We start from the raw sequence: 20306 nt of genomic DNA, 5'->3' as shown, positions 1-20306 counted from the left end.
TCAAATAGACATAGCTACTGTTGGTTGTACTGTGTAGCTTCTGCTGGCCATGCCATAAAGCCATTTAAAAAATTTATACCTTACCCTCTTTATTTATATTATTAATGGCAATACTGTAAAACAAACACGTCTTTCATTGTCGACTACCAACCTAGCAAATGAAATAAATACAAGAATAAAATAAAAATACTTGTAACGTTTAGGACTTCCCGGTTCCCATTGGAGAAAGGAAGTTCTAAACCAAGATTTTATTTTTATTTTTATTTAAAAAAAAACGTGTGGCAATAGCAAATTACAAGGTTATAGTGAAGTTTGTCTAGAACTGGAAGCACCAGAACCTGTAAGTCAACAATGTTACAACTTACACAATCATAAAGATTGAATAGAAGGGACAATTTATAAGGTTTATATATATATAAAACTAAAAGTTGTAAGATCTTTTTAAGATTGGAATAAGATTCTCCAAGCAGAGCAGTGGCAGGGAGGAATAATATTAAAATGGTTATGGTTTTACGTTTTCAGAAACTTTCCTTCACTATCTTCTTGAGAACACTGATATAACTTTTTCAGGGGAACTCATTGTCGCCACGCATTTGAACTGTCATTTGTAACATCAATTAAATCATTTGATCTAGGATGTATAGAACTAAGTTAATTATCAAGTTGGAAGCTATCGATCAACAAAATTTACCTTCTGTTGTTTGTACTTGTCGTGAATGGCATTAAGGGAGCAACCATTAGTGTTGAGTTGCAAGTCCTCCAGTGCAAGAACTGTAGTTTTCAGCTCTGATGCTTTGTAACTAGTATAATGCTCCAAGGTTGGATCCTGCAAACAATGGGGAATGTGTCCTTCAGAGAGTACTTCTAGTTATAAGAAAAAAAACAATAAGAGGGAGGGAGGGAGGGGAACAAGGATTGCAGACCCATGGATGGACTGATTGATTGAGGGTCCATCTGGCAAGGAACACAGCAGATGCAGCAATGAGTGAAGGTAAGAACTTCAAGAAGTTGTACTCAACAAGACTCAACTCTGCTAAATAATTTGCTAAGAATTCTAGTTCTATACAAGGATCCTGTAGGCCAACACAATTGAAGTACAAATCAGTTTTTTCCCCCTTTTCACTGATAATGATCATATTGAATTTTTTATATAAAAATGTAGATAGTGAAGATACAATACTTTGTAAGTTGCTTGTGCTGCTTGAATGAATCTCCTGCAAAATTGAAAATTAAGTTGAAAATTAAGTATAAGATTAGTTTTTCTAAAGAGAGGCGGGAGAACTGTTTGGGCTAAAGCCAGAGTTCGTGTCAGATGATTAGTCACTGGAGTATTTAGATTTTAGAAGATGGTGTCAATTACCTAAGAAATGTTTTTGTGGTTGGAACAGATAACTGAAAATACAAGAAATTCAGAATTTTTCTCTCCATTTTCAAGACCTGTCACATAGCCAGAATCAGGAAATTCGTATAACAGAATATGTAATGTAACAAACATTACTGACCCTCTAATGAACTCATGAATGCTATAAGTAGCTGAAGAGCCATACCTCTCCACTTGAGTAGGTATTATCAGTGATGAAGCAAAATTCTTCCACTCTTGGTGCGCAAATCTCTTCATACTTTCTTCAAACCATAAAAGAAAAGTTCTCAGAGTCCTCAATGACAGAGTTAGATAATAATAATCAATGTTACAAACATCACCAGCCTTATTTAAAAAGTTTGGTGCATATTTTAGGCTCAACACGTATGGCTACTTTTTCATATTTATCAACAATGCCGAAAACAGAAAAAGTGCCTTTCTCTGGCACACATGCATATGCGACTTGAGTGAAACATGATAATGTGAGACAGAGGATCATGGTCGACAATTACTACTATCAGAAGAGATGTTGAAACATAATTCTTAATTTCCATGGAATAAGTTAAAGAACTTACGATGCAATTAGCATGCAAGAAACACCAACTAACTGGAGTCTTTGTTTTTCTATAACATTGTGAGAGAGAAAACGATCGATGAGGCTCACTGTGAGGTACAGTGTGTCTGGGACTAACTTATATTCTTCAGAAACCTGAAACATTATGAAAAAGCTATAAATAACAAGCACATCAAATAGCCTAAAGTTTAGTTCATACTAACAAAATAAAAGGAATGAAAAACCAACTCTTTATACACTTCAAGAAAGCACAGAATATCCTTATATTCAGAAATTGACAAATATATGATTCTTTTGAATGAGGAGAAAAATAAACAGTAGACTTTGTCTCTGCTTATGAGAAAAAAGTTCTGATCAACAACAAATTAGAAATGCACCATAATATCTTGAGCTAGGCAGAAGTTTGCAGCTTTTTCAGCTTCTTATCCTACATTCAAGCAGGTTGAGATGCAAGTAACTATTTCGTTATAATTTAACTACATTGACTTACCTCCACTAACCAGTCAATCAAAATCGCTCGCATGCTTGGGGTAATATCCCGCTGCACCTGTTCCATATAATTAGTTGAGGGTCTTCGGTTAAGCTGCAGAAGATAATGTGATGAAATTAGTATCAAAGTTTGCTGGTATCATCAAATAAAATTTACAGAATAATAAGATAGAAAAGTGTTCAGTGCGAAACAGGAGTGCTCGCATGGAAAAGTTTTTTTTTTTTTGCTAAGCGCATGGAAAACAATCATATACTGGCATTTACTGGATGAAAATCGCAGCACCAACCTCGGTAACACGTATATTATTGTATATGTCTGGGGCATACAAGCTACATATTCGAGGATCTTTTAGGTTTGAATCAATATCCACAACATCTTTCGAGACTCCTAGTTTCTTGCAAACGTCATCTTCTACTGCAATATCCAAGCAAAACCAACATAAATTTACAGCAGAATATTTTAAGGGCTAACTAGCTGTTTTCTTCCAAAAACTGTAATATTCTACAAAACCAAGACATTATTGTGTCTTCATTAAATACTAGAATCATATTAAAATAAAACACGCAAAATGCCATATTTTCAGATGAGGTTCCATAAACATGAACAGACTTAAAAGCAATGAGCATTATGATATATATAACCCAGAACAGTAGTAATACTTTGCAGTATCTTACTGTCTGTTAATCTTAGAGCAGTCTTGACACCTTTTAAAACAGAGGTATGCAATTTCCTAGACAGCTGGACCGTATGATCTGTATCCTTTCCTTTGATGATTATAGAAAGAGCACAAACCTTTCCTTTTAGGGCTTTGGTGTCCAAAAGGCATTGTAAAAGCCTGTATTGGAAGCATTGAATTTTCTACAGCATATTCTCTTGCACCAAGACACGTAGGTTCTGCTACACCTCTTTCATCCAGTTTTACTGGTAAACTGTTTTCATGTGCTTCCATCATCCTTATTTTTGATAAGTCTTCAGCTAACTTTGCTTTCACATCTTCTTCATCCGATGGAATCCCCATGAAGATATTTTCAACCATTTCTTTGTTCTTCTCACTAGGATCTCTAATGGTCTGTTTGGAGGTCTGTCAACCAGTAATAATAAGAGAAACTTAAACTATTTAGTAAGTCCAAATTACTTTGCCACTAGGAGAATAAACAGATGCAAAAGCCATTCCAGCATTTCAGACCCCTATCAGGAAGAACTTCATCTTCTCAGTTGTTTATTGGGGTAATATAATGTAAAGAAGCTCGAAGTTCCTAGATAAATGTTATTTGTATTTACTATTTGGTGCATACGAAATTTGCAGACTGAACTTCAGGACGAAATCAGAAGATGTCCTCACCTGAATTTCGGTTACATTTAAGCAGTCGATCTGCATACCATTAGCACTGACATTTGTTACATCTTTAAGCATTGCCCTTCTTTTAGGCTGAAGGCCAACAGTGGCAGCCACACAAGTCCTGTTCTCATCCGATGATGCACGTTTGGAGTTCATACGAAGAACACATTTTTGGTCCTGCTTGAAGGATGGTTTTGAAGAGCACATTCCTTCTGCTCCCCTCTGTGCTTTAGCCCGTGCTCGAGTAATTCTTCCTGTAGGCTCTTCCATACTTTCAATAGGTTCATTTTCTTTACTCATACTAGTTTGCCTTCTAGAAGAGCAATGCATGATTTTCAGTTTGAAATTTTCTTCATTGAACCTGCATTCCTAACACCGAATCGTTGTAACATGATGAAAATAATACACATTAAACTACAATTTTCTAGAAAAAGAAGACAAATTTTATGACTTCAATCAATTCTCGAACAGCATAAGCTCTGCGATACTATGAAAATTTTTTGACTCCAGAAACTTTAGCCTCATGCATACTAAAATTAAGTTTTTCATTATATGAAGAATCAATGGAGTCATGCGAGGTCACCCTTTTCCATTTTCAAATATTGGAATCTGAGACCTTCGGAGTCCAAAACCAAAGACTCAATTCTCAAGTTCCAACAGAGGAAATGGGTATTCGGGAAGTTTGGCACGGGATTTTTAAGTTATAACATCTCTGCAATGCTTCAGCACTAGCAGTATCAATAAGAAAGATTGAATCACCCTAGAACTCTAAATTAGAAATTGCTTTACTATTTAAAAGTTCACTTTCTTTCAACGTGTGGTTTAAAAAAAGAAACTGAATTTAGTTTTTTACGGTATTCTCTGAGTAAGCCAAATAGAGGATTCTAAAACCTAAATAGCAATTTGATACATTTGAGCATTTATGCTATTCTTAAATAAATAAATAAAAATTCTTCAATCCCTGGCCGAATTCCCAGCTTAAGTAAGTAAATAATAATAAAGAAAGACCGAGAGTCCAAATCTCCAAGACTCCATTATAATTGCTCAAGAAGAACTAAAGCTTCATAAGAATAATGTAATGCACTTGAAAGTTTGAATAAATCTCAATTACTAAAATAAAACACAAAACCGAGCTTTGATAAAGTTAACAAAAGAAAAAAAAAAAGGGAAGAAGAAGAAGAATTATTCGAAAAGAATAGAAAAAAGAAGCTCTGTCATAGATCTAAAAAATTGAAATTCTTAAACTCCAGCGATCCAACAACCAGCATTACTAACCAAGATAATTGAAATGCAAAAAACCAATAGCTACGGTTAAAAATATTTAAAAAAGAAGAAGAAGAAGCTTACTGTGTTGTGGGGAGCTCCGAGACCGCAAATGAAGAAGCGTGGAGAGGTTTTCTCTACTATCTTTTTTGGCCTCTCTGCCTATTTTTTCTCGATTCTTTGAGAAAAAAAAAAGCGAAAAAGCTAGAGACAATGAGCTGAGCTGAGCTGAGCTTGAGGCTTTTAAGAGCGTTAGGTAGTTTGATATAAGCAGAGAGGAGCGTAGCTTTCTGGGCGGGACGCTGCTACAGTTTGAACTGCTTTTAAACTAAGGGTTAATTTATTATTTGGTACCTGAATTTGACTTTATATTCAATTTAATACCTAAATTTGTTTTGTACATACCTAAGTTTGGCTTCAATGTTAGATTTGATACTGATATCAAATGGCATCATATGACTTAATGAATAATTTACATACATACTCTAATAAAAAAATATAGGTACTTAATTGGGACACAAGAAAATTTTAGATAAGTATTTTTATAACCAATCGAGATACTGATCCAAAGAGAGGTAAAAACTGATAACTCATAAATTAGTACGGACTAGCTGAGCAAAGCTAAAAATATTTTGAACCAAGTTTTATAATTTTTAATATATTTTTTAATTTTATAAATTTTTAATGTTTTATTTTGTTTGAATTAGTCAGATTGAGAGCCAATGATTTGACTCCAAAAACATTGATTCAGAGGCTAAATTGAATATTGAAGTGTAATTCAAGTACTTAATTAAGGCAAAAAAATAAAAGTATCAAATTAAAAAAAATTTAGGTACCAAAATGAACCTTGTATCCAAATTTAGACACCAAATTGAACTTTGAAACCAAATTAAGATACCAAATAGTATATTAACCCTGAAAATAAATATAAAACAGATCTTTTTATATTTCCAACTTATCTTTCTACGTCCGTGCTTTCATTTTTTTATTTGACTTTTTTTTCCTTCTTTTGAGTTGACCCATGAAGTAAGATTTGTGTATCCCAATCACTCTGCGCCACGAATTTTGAAAAAAGATTATAAAACGATTTTATTTACATAACTTTTATGTAATTTTCGCGAGAATTACAATTTTATACATTTATTTGAATTATTTACTTATAATTTTAAAAATTAATTAAAAAACATATGTAATTTCTTTTACAAATTATAGAGGGTTTATCACTTATCAAAGCGTTTCAGTAATAAATATTTTTATGAATAAAATGTTCAAATATTTCAAAAAAAAACCCAAGCTATTTATTTTTTTTTAAGGGAGTCTTTATACTTTTAGTATTAACCCAAATAAACTCTCATATTATTACTTGTTTTCAATTAAATCTTTATATTAATAAAAAAATATTTATATTAGATGCAGAGGTAGAGTTAAAAGGGGTTGGCAGTGCCTGATCTCCCTTAAAATAAACAATTTCACCTTTAGTCTTTTTAGAATTTTTAAATTTTTAAATTAGTATATGATAAAATTATACTTTGGCCTCTTAATAATGAGAAAAAATTGATTTAAATTTTTAAAATTTATAAAGATATAAGCTATTAAAATGGTAAAATTTCACTTTTGATATTATACAAATATATAACTTTATTTCGGTCCCTCAAAAAATTTTCTAGCTCCGCCTTTAGTTAGATGCTTGTCTGAATACAATTAAAAATTAAAGTTTTGTTTAGATTTAAATAAAAGTTATTTAATTAGTTAATCACAGTAAAAATAATAAATTTTCTAGATAAAATAGTAATTTTTTTTTATAAAAATGAAAAAGAAAAATTCTTGCTGTAGCAAATGTATGTAAAGTAAATATTATTCAAATACTAATTTCCATTAAAGGTAAATATTTGAAATAGAGGAATTCAGGTATCAAAACAAATACTAAAAGCCAAACATGGAAAGCTTATTGCTTCATGGAAGTTTCCTTGGAATGAAGGCAAACAAAATCCAAAATGTACCCGCCGGCAATGAAAATGAAAATTTAAAATTACCTATTTTATAATTATCCGATATACAAGTTAAAAAATTAAAGCTCTAACGATAAATTTAGCCTTTAATTTTTTTGAGTTAAATTTAATCTTTCAAAAAGAGTTAGTTTTGACCATCAATCTTTCAAAAATAGTTAAAAAAATAATTTAACAAAAATACTAATTAAAACATTAAATTTTTAAATATAGTAGCTCACATGGAAAGCAACGTGTACTTCATGCATTTTTTTGAACATTTTATAAATTTTATATTATTTATTGATGTGACATATAAGACACATATTGTCATGTTAGCATAAAGTACATGTAGACTGTCACGTAAATTGTCATGCCAATATCGTTAAAAAATCAATGTTTTAGTTAACATTTTTGTTAAAATATTATTTTACTCTTTTTGAAAGGTTAATAGTTAAATTTAACTCAAATAATAATAATAAGGGTGAATTTGACAAAAAAAATGTAAACATTAAGGGCTAAATTTATCACTATACCAATAAAATATGTATTTATTAATGGGCATAATAATAAATGTAGCCCCTAATATTTGTCATTTGTGTCATTTTGGTCCTTTTTTTAATTACTTTGGCCTTCAAATGTTTAAATTTAGTTTTTTTTTATACAATGCCTAGAATTAGGCCTAACCCTCCTCATCCTTAAATAGGATGATAAATATATTTTAGTGCGCTAGAACCCATGTCTTCTTGCACTGGAAACAATGTCAATGCCAACCAAACTAAGACTTAGTTGACAACGTTTAAATTTAGTTGAATTGATATTTTTAGATAAAAGAAAGTTGATTGAGTCGTTAAAATTTTAACAACCCATGTTTATTTCATTACTGATGTAGATACATTTTTTAAAAAATTAAACTTTTTTTTTGAAAATTTTACCATATTTTTTTAACTTTTTATGAAATATACATGGACTATCACATGAACTACGAAGTCTAACATCATTAATTTTTAATGTTGCAATCAACTTTTCCATCTGAAAAATAGCAGTTTGACTAAATTCGAAAAGTTGAAGACTGGAGTGATGGAAGTGCCAATCTAGAAAAAAAAATTTAAGTACCACTTCTGACCAAAAAAAAAATTAAGTATCAAAATGAAAAAACAAGTATAGTTTGGGGGCACTTTTTATATTAAGCTAACTTAGTTTTATCAATTAAGTCTTAGTTTACAACAACTAGAAGAGTTGAGACGAGAGTTCAAGTGCAATTAAGGCCCCATCCTTAATTGTGTTTGGGATTCTAAAAGTGCTTTTGTACCGCAGAAACAATGAATAACACTTGTTTTTTTGAGTTAAAATTGCGATAGAAAAGTGTTTTTCCATCAAAACACAAAAAGCTGAGATTTAAATGTTTTTGGCTTCTGACTTTTGTGTTTGAAAGTGGAAATTATCAAAATATCTTTATTAATATTAATTAATTAAACGGTATATAAAAAATTAGATTAATTTATATTTAATGTACTAATATATTAGATTATTTGAATATCATGTATCATTATATTAATTTTTTAAAATGTAATTTATCATTAAGTTTTTAAATATTTTTTATACCATTAATTTTATGAATAATTATATTAATTAATTAAAATATATTTAAAATATATACATTATGTATCATTATATTAAATTATTTAAATAGCATATAACTAAAATAATTTTTAACTTTCTACCATCATATGGAAAAATGATATTTTAACATTTAATCACAATTTTTTTGTTCAAAAAGAAAAAAAGAAAACATCAAAAGTAAAACATAAACTTATCCGTTTTGTCTTCTCATTGAGTTGGGAGTCTCGGCCACCACAATATCGTACACAACCCAGCAAGATTCGTAAAAAACTTTCCATTCAACATTCATTCTCATAGTAAGGTCGGCCATATTATCCGCTATTCTATTCTTTTGTCTTGATACATGTACCACTTTAAATTCCTTCATTCATTCCAATAAATCATTCACTCTCTTCCCTAACAAATTCTGATCTCAAGTATAACCACTCAACAGGTTAATTGCTTCTATACAATTCATCTCTGAAACAATCTTCTTAACTCCTCCTCCCACGCTGGCTTAACTCCCTCAAACCCCCCCCCCCAACTCAGCTTCCAACATCGGACAAATCCGTTTACGAGAAAACTCCCAAAACCAACGTCTCCATTATCCCTGGCCACTCCCCTACCATAGTAACAAACGAGCTCACTCCCACAGCTACATCAATATTTAATCACAATTTTTAACAAAATAAAAAAACATTAAAATTCACAAACTACGGCACTTTTTTCAAAAGCATTTTTCAATTACAAAAACTAGCGGATAGAGATAAGAGTGGGCAGAAGCGGAGCGCCAAAGTACGTAATCCTTGTATAAACTTTCATTTATTAATGGTTAGTTAATGCGTCGAGCCCCCCAAGTGCAACACCATGTTTTGTGATAGAGACACCAAGAAGCCGACAGGCAAGCATGCCCCCCATTTCTGTTTACAAATCAATCATTTGCCAATGGGACCAATTAATTTCGACATTTCAAAATTGTATTAACAAAGTAATATATATTGAAACCTTGTGTTTGTCTCATTGAAGAAGCCAAGAGTTAATGTTCCAAACCACAGCTACACTAAAAGACAATGCTTGGGAGTTCTTTGGGACTCTCACCATTCTCAAACCAAGGCAGGATTTCAAAATATCAACTCAACCATTCATCACTTAACATGTGTTAAAATGCTGTACCCAAAAACAAATTTTTGTTAAATGGGGAATTGCATAGGGATTAGGATGCATATCTATGAAAATTACTAGTTTTTTTTTTCAATTTTGTTTAAGTACACCATCAAAATTAATTATTATCAATATTAAACTAAACAATTAATTCAATAAATCAATTCAATTTATATAAGTAAGACTCAAATTTAAAATTTTAAAATTTTTAAAACTTCAATATTACATTAAGACAAAGATTCCGTTAATTTACTCAATTAACCTTATAAAATTTCAAATAACTTAATGTTCTTGTATAAATTATTTATGTTAGTGTATTTGTTACAAAACATTATTTATTTATATTAATGTTCTACCATAATAAATTTGATTCAAAAAAAGTACTCATTTCTTGTGGAATTAAAGTTTAAAATGTTATAGTCAATGAATCCTTGGTTTGTTGGTTATCCTGGGTTTTTGAGTACTCAGGTTTGAGTCTTGCCATTTCTAATTCCGATGTATAGATCATAATCCCATCGCGCCTGTATGTCATGTGTGGGTTTTGTTTGATTCTTTTTGGATTGATCCGATTTTATCCGATTCTTACACCATTTGTTATTGTAATTAATTTAAAGCAATAAAATACCGTTATAACTATCTAAAAATAGAAAGTACGAAAACCTGAGAGTCCACAATGTTATAGATGGAAAATGTTGAAGCTACATATGGGGACTAAACTAATATAATATAAAGCATTTATCTAATACATGTTGGTGCGGAACTTTTGAATTATTGGTGAGAAAAATCCCAAATACACAAACAAAACATGAACATTTACTCAAATAGAAAAACCAATCAATAGGGCAATACTCCAAGACATGTATCAAGCCACTATCTTTAAGGTTCTATTCACCTCACTTATACTTAGTGTGCAAATGAGTTTCAAGCAAATGAACCTCAAGGATACAATAAAACTCGATAATTATTTGTGTTTTGCACTAGCAAAAATAATCTACAAAGCATTTGAGCAGAGCATAACAGGGAAATCAAATTCTATTCTTTATAGAACAATATAAGAATTATAAAAGACGGAGGAAAAATAAAAAGAACTTATTTTAGAACTTTTTAGTATATCATTATGGTCACAAAACTAACAAAAAAATTTTGTTAGAAAATGTGTAATATTTGGAAAACTTTGAGGCATATTCTCGATTGGTAAAGGTGAAGAGTTGAATCATAAAATTATGGTTTTATATTTTACTCCACGAGACCTTTACAATGACATATCATATGCTCAAAATGGTTGAGTGATAAATGAGAAATTGATGCTTAAAGTAAGCCACTTGTGAATATTTGTTGAGGAAAAGAAAAGCTTAGATCCCACATTGATTAAATATCAAGTGTAAGATATGTATATATATGAGAACCCACTTAAAGAATGATTGAATGATTAAGCTTGAAATTTTGTCTCGCGTGCAGGGGTGGTGTAGATCCAAACCCATCGGGGTTGGGCCGGACTTGCACAATGTAGACAATGTAAAATGTTCGGACCGGTTGGGCCCAAGAACAGCTTGTAGATATTTTAAGCCTCATAATTTTTTTTCTCTCAACAAATATTATACAAAATATGTTTTAAAAGGACATATATCTTGATTTGATTTGATTCAAATTGATATAAAGGCTCTTTTAATGCAGATTTTAATCTTTATTCATGGAAATTTTTAAAATTCCATCATATTGAATGCCTATAAAAGCCTAAAGAATTCTACAGAAGTTTTTGGGGACACACATCAAACTTATTTTGCTATCGAAAATTCTTCTTTTTCTCATATTTTTCAAACGTTTCCGTGATAGAGGAAGGCAATGTTTGTTCGTTGATCACTATAGAGGTGCTACTGCTTCGATCATCTTATTGTTGTATCCTGAGAGATAGTTGACCGACGTTTCTCCAAGTACCATAGAAGTGGCCGAATCTGTCTTAAAAAAACTGTGTAAAACAAGCCTCAACATATAGTAAAACTCGATTCTTTTATTTGATTTCTGGTTTTCATAATCTTTTTGGTTTTTCGTATCTAATAATTTAAATACAAATATTTATTTTATTTTATTTTATTTTATATAAATATTTTTTTTATTTATATTTATATATTTGTTTGTCAACGTGTTTTGTCCAACAAAGTTTTACTAAGGTAAGTGTACTTATCAATTAATAGTATAGTTACGGTGATCAAAGATATTGTTCACACGAGGACTGCAAGTATCGAATAATTCAAATGATCAATTAAAACTAAAATTAACTAATTTAATTAACTAACAAACGTGGCAAAGAACAAAACATGAAAATAATCGAATAACAACCAAGAAACAAAATAATACTTAGTTAAGGATCCGCATAGATTCCATCTGTCACTATCAATCTAAATTACGCAATTTCTTTATTTAACACCTTGATCCGTATGAATCCCTAAATTATGTTAATATCTCTTTTTAACTGACTCTAGGTTGATTAATTAAATTTTTTTTAATTAAAATCCCTATTATCGCATTAACTCGTGCTATAGATTCCCCTATTATATTTGAGACTAATCTGGTAGATTTATGTCGTTCTATTTCTAAGATTGCATGCAACTCCACTCAATTATGCAAATCTAATCTTAAACAAGGTCTATTCAACCATTTATTTAAGCACATCGAACATGAATTAATACTCTACAAAAATCAAACCAAGAATTAAGCACACATAATTTAGAACAAGAAACTAAGTATTTATTGTGTAAAATAGAAATCAAACGACATAATTCATCGTAAAGTTTATCTCCCCTAGGTACTTAGAAAATCTGTTTATACTCAAAAAGAGAAAAATCAAAGATATAGTATAACTGAAAGAATAAAAGAAACTAATAATAACTTCCTAAGAAATCAATTGGGAATCTTCAATCTTAACAGAAATTTGCTTCAAAGTCGGCTTCAATGGTGTTTTTCAAGTTGTTTTCTTGAGTATTCTTTAACGGGACCCTCCTATCTTCTTATTTTTGTCATATATATACGTCTTAGAATGCTTGAAAAACCTAAAAATCATGATTTTCTGTTGTTCGATGCACAACCCGTTGAAATCGACACGACCATATGGTTCACACAGCCGTGTGAAAAGGTGCAGCCCGTGTGGCTCCTTCAGCTCGCTCTGGCGCTCTAATTTTTGCTTGTTTTTTGCTCATTTTGCTCCCAAGTGCTCTACTAGGCATTAAAACATGAAGTTAAAGGATTAGAAGTATAAAATTCATAATTAACATCAGATGATCACCAAAAACGCATTAAGAATAATGTTATTTTTAGCACTTATCAATCATCCAAATAAAATCTCACACAAATTTATAAGAATTCTCATGTCTATTCAGAAAAACATAATTTTTCAATAAGTGTTTCTTCTGAATAATCACGTTTGTTATATAAACATAACTATTCAAGTAATTAATTCTTTGTTAAAAAAGAAGTGATTTAACTTTCATATTTAAGGAACATAACTCATTATTAAAAAGTCATAACTCTTTATTAATAACCATAAATTATAACTTTTAAAGTACTTACATATTTTCATTTAGAGTTATTGGAACACTATATATATGTTGGACATTCCATTAGTGCAAAAATACTTCAATCCTTTTATTTTGGAAGTGTTTTTAGAACAGTTTTAAACCGTGAATGTAATGACCCAAATTTTTACAGTTATCAAAAAAGTGCATTTTTGGGTCTCCGTTTCTAAAAAAAAATAGATTTGTAAATATTTATTAAAAATATTTACGAAGTTAAGAGAGTGATTAATTAAAGTTTAATGAAGCAAATTAGCTTAAATAAAGGAAAATTAGATAAAATGATTAAATTGAATGAAGTGTGAAAGTTTAATTATAGAATAAAGAAAATTAAAAGGACTAAATAAGTAAATAAACCAAAAAGAGTGCCAAGTGTATGGCAAAAATAAAATACAAGTATAATAAATATAATACACACATTTGTAATACATATATTTATTTGCTTATTATTTAAGTAAATATTAATGTATTTATTATTATTAAATTACTATTATATGATAAATAAATAAAAAGTTGACAAATGTATGATATGTATAGTGACATGTGTGATACTAATATATATACATTTGTAAAATACATGTATATTTACTTATTATATAAGTATATTATTAAATTATATATTATTATTAAGTAAAAGATATTTATATAATAAATAGATTAAAGAAAGACAAATGTAATAATATATGTGATACAAATGTAAAATAGATATTGGATATTAAATAGATATTTTATTATAGCTATTATTAAGTTATTATAATATATATATATATATATAAAGTAAAAGAAATAAAAAGAAAAAGAATAGAAAAAGAAAGAAAGGATGAAACGAAACAGAGAGCAGGGGAAAGAAAGAAGGAAGGAAAAAAAGAAAGAAGGAAAAAGGGAAAAATTGGGATTTCAAGGCTTGAAAGTTAAATAGGTAAGTCAATTTAGCCCTTTTTACTTAATTTTGATGTTTTGGAAGTTTTGGGACAAGGTTTTGATGAAATTAAGTGAATATTTTGAAAGTTATTAGATTTTTAAATATTGTTCATGTTGAATAAAAAGATGAATTAGGGGTTAGATTGATAGGAATTAAAGTTAGAAATGAAATAAGGATTGAATTGTAAATTAATTCATAAGTTTTATGTTGTAGGGACTAAATTGATGAAATTTCGAAATTAGGAAAATATGCTGGAAATTTAATAGTTAAGTATGAGTTTAGTTAAAAATTGAGTAGAAATAAAATATGAATTAAGATAGAAAAGTAAGTGAATTTAGTTAGGATTAAATTGAAATTAAAAGTAGAAAATCAACATTTTGCACTAAGACTATTTTGGACAGCAGCAGTAGTCTAAGTTTGAAAAATCACAAAAAATTGTAGAAATTGAATTATAGGATTAATAAAATATGGAATTAAATATTATTGAGTCTAGTTTCTTATAGAAGAAACGGTGTAAGCAATTGAATTGTAAATTATGAGATATAATGAATTTTGTGAGACAAGGTCAGAATGAATTTGGGTTCCCCTGTTCTGACTTTGAAAAATCACCAAAAATTGAATAAAAATAATTAGAGGCTTAAAGTTATATTTTTAGAATTCATAATGAGTCTATTTTCAGGAGAAATCAACGGTAATATTATCCGAGTTTTGTACTGTGAGATAATTAATTTTTAGTGAAGAAGGGTTGGAACTGTCAGACAACAGAATAGGGGTGAATTTAAAGAATAAAATTTACCTAATGGCTAAACTAAAAATTATGAAAATTTTATGGTAAAAATATATATGAGTCTAGTTTCAGGGAAAATTAACGGATCTTAATTTTGAGTTCCGTAGCTCGAGTTATAAATAATTTAGTGAGTATGACATAGATGGACAGCTTGAATATTCATAAAAGTAAATAATAAAAATTATAGATAATGTTACTTACAAGTGTGTTATATACACTAAGGATGTGGAATGGAGAGGAGGAGGAGGAAAATATGTATGAATATTCATCTAGCATGGTTAATTTGCATGTTTTAGGCTCAGGGACTAAATTGAATAAAAGTAAAACTTTATGGGTAATTTTGTAAAAATTTCAGAAATGACCAAATTGCATGAAATAGATTATTTTATTATTTAAATTACAAAATTGAATGAAATTATTAATTTAGTTCAAGATCGAGGGAAAACATGTTTTAGGGATTAAATTGAAAAGTGTTGAAATTATGAAAAATTCTGATATTTTATAGAATTCATGGATTGTTATCAATATGTATGAGAATAATATCTAGAAATAAGGATTAAATTGCAAGAATTTTATTTTCCTGACCCTAAGGATGAAATCGTCATTAATTAAAAGTTTAGGGGCAAAATGGTAATTTTTCCTAGAGCATTAATTAAATGCATTAGAATATGAAATGAATGAAAATGATGATCAAATTTATTTATAAAGATCCGGACGACTCAAAAATGAGACTTGATCGTGGAAAATAAAAGATATCGGATTAATGAAATTATAAACACAAACAAGTAATGAGGTAAGTTTGTGTAACTTGAATTGTATTTTAAATACTTGAAATATGTGGTTATGTGATGAAAATATGATTTGAATGTTCAATTCATGATAATTGATGAAATATTACTAATACTCGATATAAATTGAAAATAAAGTCCAGTTGAATGAAAGGAAAATTCGATGGATCTCTGAAAAGGAATTGACGGTAAAAAGGATCTAGCCCGGACGGGTGATCCTATTCTGATACAGCCCTCCCGAAGAATACGTGTAAAATGGATTTAGCCCGGACGAGTAATCCGAATTAGGGTCTAAATTTAGCCTGGACTGGTAATTCAGATCCAAGCTCATTAGAGTAATTGTCATTGCAAGGGATTTAGCCTGGACTGGTAATCCCGACAATACTCTATGAGTTTGTAATCCCACTATAAGGATGAGGTTCGCGGGAGTGTGCTCTCTGGTATGAAATGTGTAAGACCATGGTTGAAAGATACCATGGCAACGTGATATGAAATGTGTAAGACCATGGTTGAAAGATACCATGGCAACGTGATATGAAATGAATAAGACCATGGTTGAAAGATACCATGGCAACGTGACATGAAAAGAATAAGACCATGGTTGAAAGATACCATGGCAACCTGATATGAAATGTGTAAGACCATGGTTGAAAGATACCATGGCAACCTGATATGAAATGAATAAGACCATGGTTGAAAGATACCATGGCAACGTGACATGAAAAGAATAAGACCATGATTGAAAGATACCATGGCAACATGACAGAAAATGAATGAGTAAGACCATAGTTGAAAGACACTATGGCATCATGTCAAAGATAAATAAGACCGTGGATGGGAGACGCTATGACATCTATTAAACAATTGATATTCAGGAAATACTTATCAGATGACGAATGGTTATATGAAATGGTTGTGTGAAATGTTTACAAGAACTGGTCATATGGAAATATATGTACAAAATAGTTGTTTGAAATAATTATGAAGATAAATAAACGAAATAAGTATAAGTACATGGAATATAATTTATGTCAAGTTTGATATAAACTACTACCGGAATAAATATACATAAAATATATGGAAATGATGGAGCATGAAATATTGATATAATGAAATGAATGATATATGCTTATGAAGAAACGGTAAGAGCATGATATGTTTCATGACATGTACATATATGATTATCTTTGATATGTTGATACAAGGAAATTATGTAAGTTGAGACTATTATTAAACTCAAGTGCGATATGTGGAGAAAATAAGTATATCAGTGTTGAATTTAGATGAAATGTGTGCAAGTATACTAACAATGATGTTGTTTGACGCTTAGACAAGTACCAAACTATTGATTGAACGGTAACATGTTTAATTATAAGAAGCATTGAAATAGTAAGTACTTAGATGAAAATAAAATTTAAGATTTTGCGAAATTTTTTTTATAATCCCGATTTAATTCCGGTTGGTTTCTAATGTATGTTTGGGGCTTCGAAGGCCCAATAGAGAGACGTTATGATTATTTCTAAAATATGAATAATAAATGACTTAGAATTATCTAAAAAATGTTCAGTAAACTCCGGTAATGCCTCGTACCCTATTCCGGCAATGGATACGAGTAAGGGGTGTTACAGTGAAACTGTTGAGGAAGAGAGTGTATGATTGTGAAATTAGTTGAGCTTAAATCACTTATGCTATGTTTGATAAGATTGCTATTTTTTTACACATATTTTAGTATATAGGTTAGTAATAGATTAATTTAAATGGTAATATTTAGTCACTTCTGTAACTTGTTTTCAGCAAAGTGAACGAAAAATTTTCGCTTATTTTGAAGATGTCTTATTTTTATAAAAAAAGTTTAAACTTATCTTTCTAATTTCAAGTTTAAATTTGTACTAATTATGTCGATTGAATCTTAGCTTGATTGGTATGAGCATTGTTGTCAATGCAGGAGACGTGAATTCGAGTGAGCTGAAACGTATTATGCTTTTATTTATAGATTAGAAAAGAGTTATAAGTAGTTCTATATATTATATTGTTAAAAAAATTGTCTAACTAAACTATTCTTTATAAAGGTTTGTATTGAGATTTTAGTAGCGGATTCATTTCTTTGGGCTTTCACCCAACAACATAATGGCCGTTAAAACCCACCTAAAACCTCTGAAATTCTTTAAGAAAAAGAAAAGGAAATGAAACTGCAACGCCGTTTGTTCCTGCATCGCCTCCAAAAGCTCTTCTTCTCTGCTCCATCATGGCCCATGCCATCTTCATCTCCTTCCTCTACCAGCATCAGCCCTCACCCCGTTCCCACCCGAACCAAAATTTCCATCGTCTCCAATTTCCTCAAAAACTCAGCCATTTCATCTCTCGACTCACCTCTGGACCAAACGGGGGTAGACCCAGATACCTCTCTTATCTCTTCTCAAAATTTGTTGCATGATTTATTTCCCCGGGCTGAAAAGAAACCTGGATTGAAATCCTCTGCGACGTTGTTTGATTCGATGATCAATATTCTTGGTAAAGCTAGGGAGTTTGAGAAGGCTTGGAATTTGGTTCTTGATGAGATCGGTGATGGAAAAAAGGTTTCCACTTTGGTTTCTATTAATACCTTCGTAATCTTGATCAGACGCTACGCTCGCGCTGGTAAATTCCCTTTTGATATATTTTACACAAGCCGCTTTAGAAGTTTTTGAAGCATTCTTATTGGTTTGCAGTTGAATTTTAGTGTTCTTTTGGAACTACTGATGTTTATGCAGTTCAAATTCTTTCAGGTATGCCTCATCCTGCTATCCGTACATATGAATTTGCTTGCAGTTTAGATCAGATTTACCATTCTGATTTGAAAACTGAAGTGTTTGAAATAATGTTGGATTGCCTTTGTAAGGGAGGGTATGTTAGGTTGGCATCTGAATATTTCACTAGAAAGATGGAATCTGATCTTTGTTGGTTTCCATCAATCAAGGTTTGTAACATATTATTGAATGGATGGTTTCATTCGAGAAATCTCGAATATGCAGAGAGATTTTGGTTGGATATGATAAAGGCTGGTGTATCACCTAGTGTTGTAACATATGGTATTCTTGTAGAAGGATATTGTATGATGCATTGTGTTGATAGGGCGATGGAATTGGTTGATGAAATGAAGGTAGTCGGACTTAAGTTGAATTCTCAAGTATATAAGCCAATTATCAATGCATTGGGGGAAGCCGGTAGGTTAAAGGAGGCATTAGGGATGATGGAAAGGGTATTTTTGTGTGAATCCGGCCCTGATATTTCCATGTATAATTCTTTAGTGAAAGGTTATTGCAAGGCTGGAGATGTAATAGGTGCTAGTAAGATACTTAAAATGATGATTAGCAGAGGTTTCATCCCAACCACTACAGCCTACAATTATTTCTTTAGGTACTTCTCAGAACTTGGGAAAATCGAGGAAGCTATGAATCTTTATACGAAGATGATTCGATCCGGTCACACCCTGGATCAGCTTACGTACCATCTTTTGTTGAAGATGTTGTGTGAGGAGGAGAGGTTGGACTTGGCAATTCAGGTTAGCAAAGAAATGAGATTGAGGGGATACAACAGGGATTTTGCTACTAGTACCTTGTTGATTCATTTTCTATGCAAAATGCAAAGGTTTGAAGATGCTTTTGCTGAATTTGAGGACATGATACAAAGCGGTATGGCTCCGCAATATAATACTTTCCAGAGAATAAATGATGAGTTAAAGAAAAATGGAATGACTGAGATGGCAAGGAAATTATGTGATATGATGAGTTCGATCTGTTCTTCCAAACAATTACCTAATACCTATGTTGGAGACAAGGACTCATCTCGAGCAAGGAGGAAATCAATAATTCGGAAAGCTGAAGCAATGGCTGATATGCTTAAGACAAGTAAAGATCCAAGGGAACTTGTTAAGCATAGAACTTTATCTGAAAATGCTGTATCGAGAGCAGGCCGGTTGATCGAGAATATTAAGAAAAGAGCTAAGGACACAAGTTTGAACCGTTAATGCCTAAGACCAAAGCAAGCTTCAAGAAATAATCGATCGATGCATGCAGTTGTTTCTAGATGCCATATGTTATCTTAGCTTCCAGGGAGAACTTATGGGAAACCAGTTATGGAGAATTATGTTTTGCAATTAAGATATAAGATGTTATATGTGATGTACTGTTATGAAAGCTTGTTTAATTTTGAGCATGGGGAAACAAGCAGTGTCATTGAAAATGAAAAGACCATTTTTGTACTGCACAGACTGGGATGTCGACACAGTTATAGCAAAAATTGATGTGCAAGCTGGAGCAATCGATAAAAATACTATGGAGGCTCATGTACTAAAAGTTAAATTATATTTTGCTCCTAGGCAAATTTAGTCCATTTACATTAGAGTAAAGAGTAAATTGATCCTGTTAAAAATTCTTTCCATTTTCACCGTTAAAAAGTCAACTCTAATCCATTACAGTCCTATTTCATTG

General features: G+C 30.8%; 2 protein-coding genes across 3 annotated transcripts; one reads left to right on the top strand and one right to left on the bottom strand.

Moving 5' to 3' along the window:
• Window positions 1-176: 176 nt before the first annotated feature.
• LOC121230390 (cyclin-A2-2) lies at window positions 177-5315 on the bottom strand. 2 transcript variants are annotated; one of them, XM_041115035.1, is made up of 12 exons: window positions 5111-5315; window positions 3767-4124; window positions 3217-3505; window positions 2711-2838; window positions 2425-2517; window positions 1936-2069; window positions 1548-1623; window positions 1361-1437; window positions 1181-1214; window positions 924-1073; window positions 692-826; window positions 177-598 (listed from the first exon to the last, which is right to left on the bottom strand). In XM_041115035.1, exons 2-12 carry the CDS (start codon window positions 4091-4093, stop codon window positions 536-538), a joined length of 1506 nt encoding a protein of 501 aa, XP_040970969.1. In that variant the 5' UTR covers window positions 4094-4124; window positions 5111-5315; the 3' UTR covers window positions 177-535. The 2 variants fall into 2 exon arrangements, with proteins under 2 accessions (XP_040970969.1, XP_040970970.1); XM_041115036.1 differs by having other exon boundaries at window positions 3767-4132; window positions 5111-5314.
• Window positions 5316-17950: 12635 nt separating this feature from the next.
• Window positions 17951-20146, top strand: LOC121230389 (pentatricopeptide repeat-containing protein At5g11310, mitochondrial). Its single transcript, XM_041115034.1, has 2 exons — window positions 17951-18474; window positions 18603-20146. Exons 1-2 carry the CDS (start codon window positions 18021-18023, stop codon window positions 19841-19843), a joined length of 1695 nt encoding a protein of 564 aa, XP_040970968.1. The 5' UTR covers window positions 17951-18020; the 3' UTR covers window positions 19844-20146.
• The last annotated feature ends 160 nt before the right edge of the window (window positions 20147-20306 follow it).

Source organism: Gossypium hirsutum, chromosome A06 (genome assembly GCF_007990345.1).
Source record: "Gossypium hirsutum isolate 1008001.06 chromosome A06, Gossypium_hirsutum_v2.1, whole genome shotgun sequence".
In the NCBI taxonomy this organism is placed as follows: domain Eukaryota; kingdom Viridiplantae; phylum Streptophyta; class Magnoliopsida; order Malvales; family Malvaceae; genus Gossypium; species Gossypium hirsutum.
The sequence above is the reverse complement of the archived record's forward strand: the minus strand, read 5'-3'. Positions and strand labels throughout refer to the sequence as shown.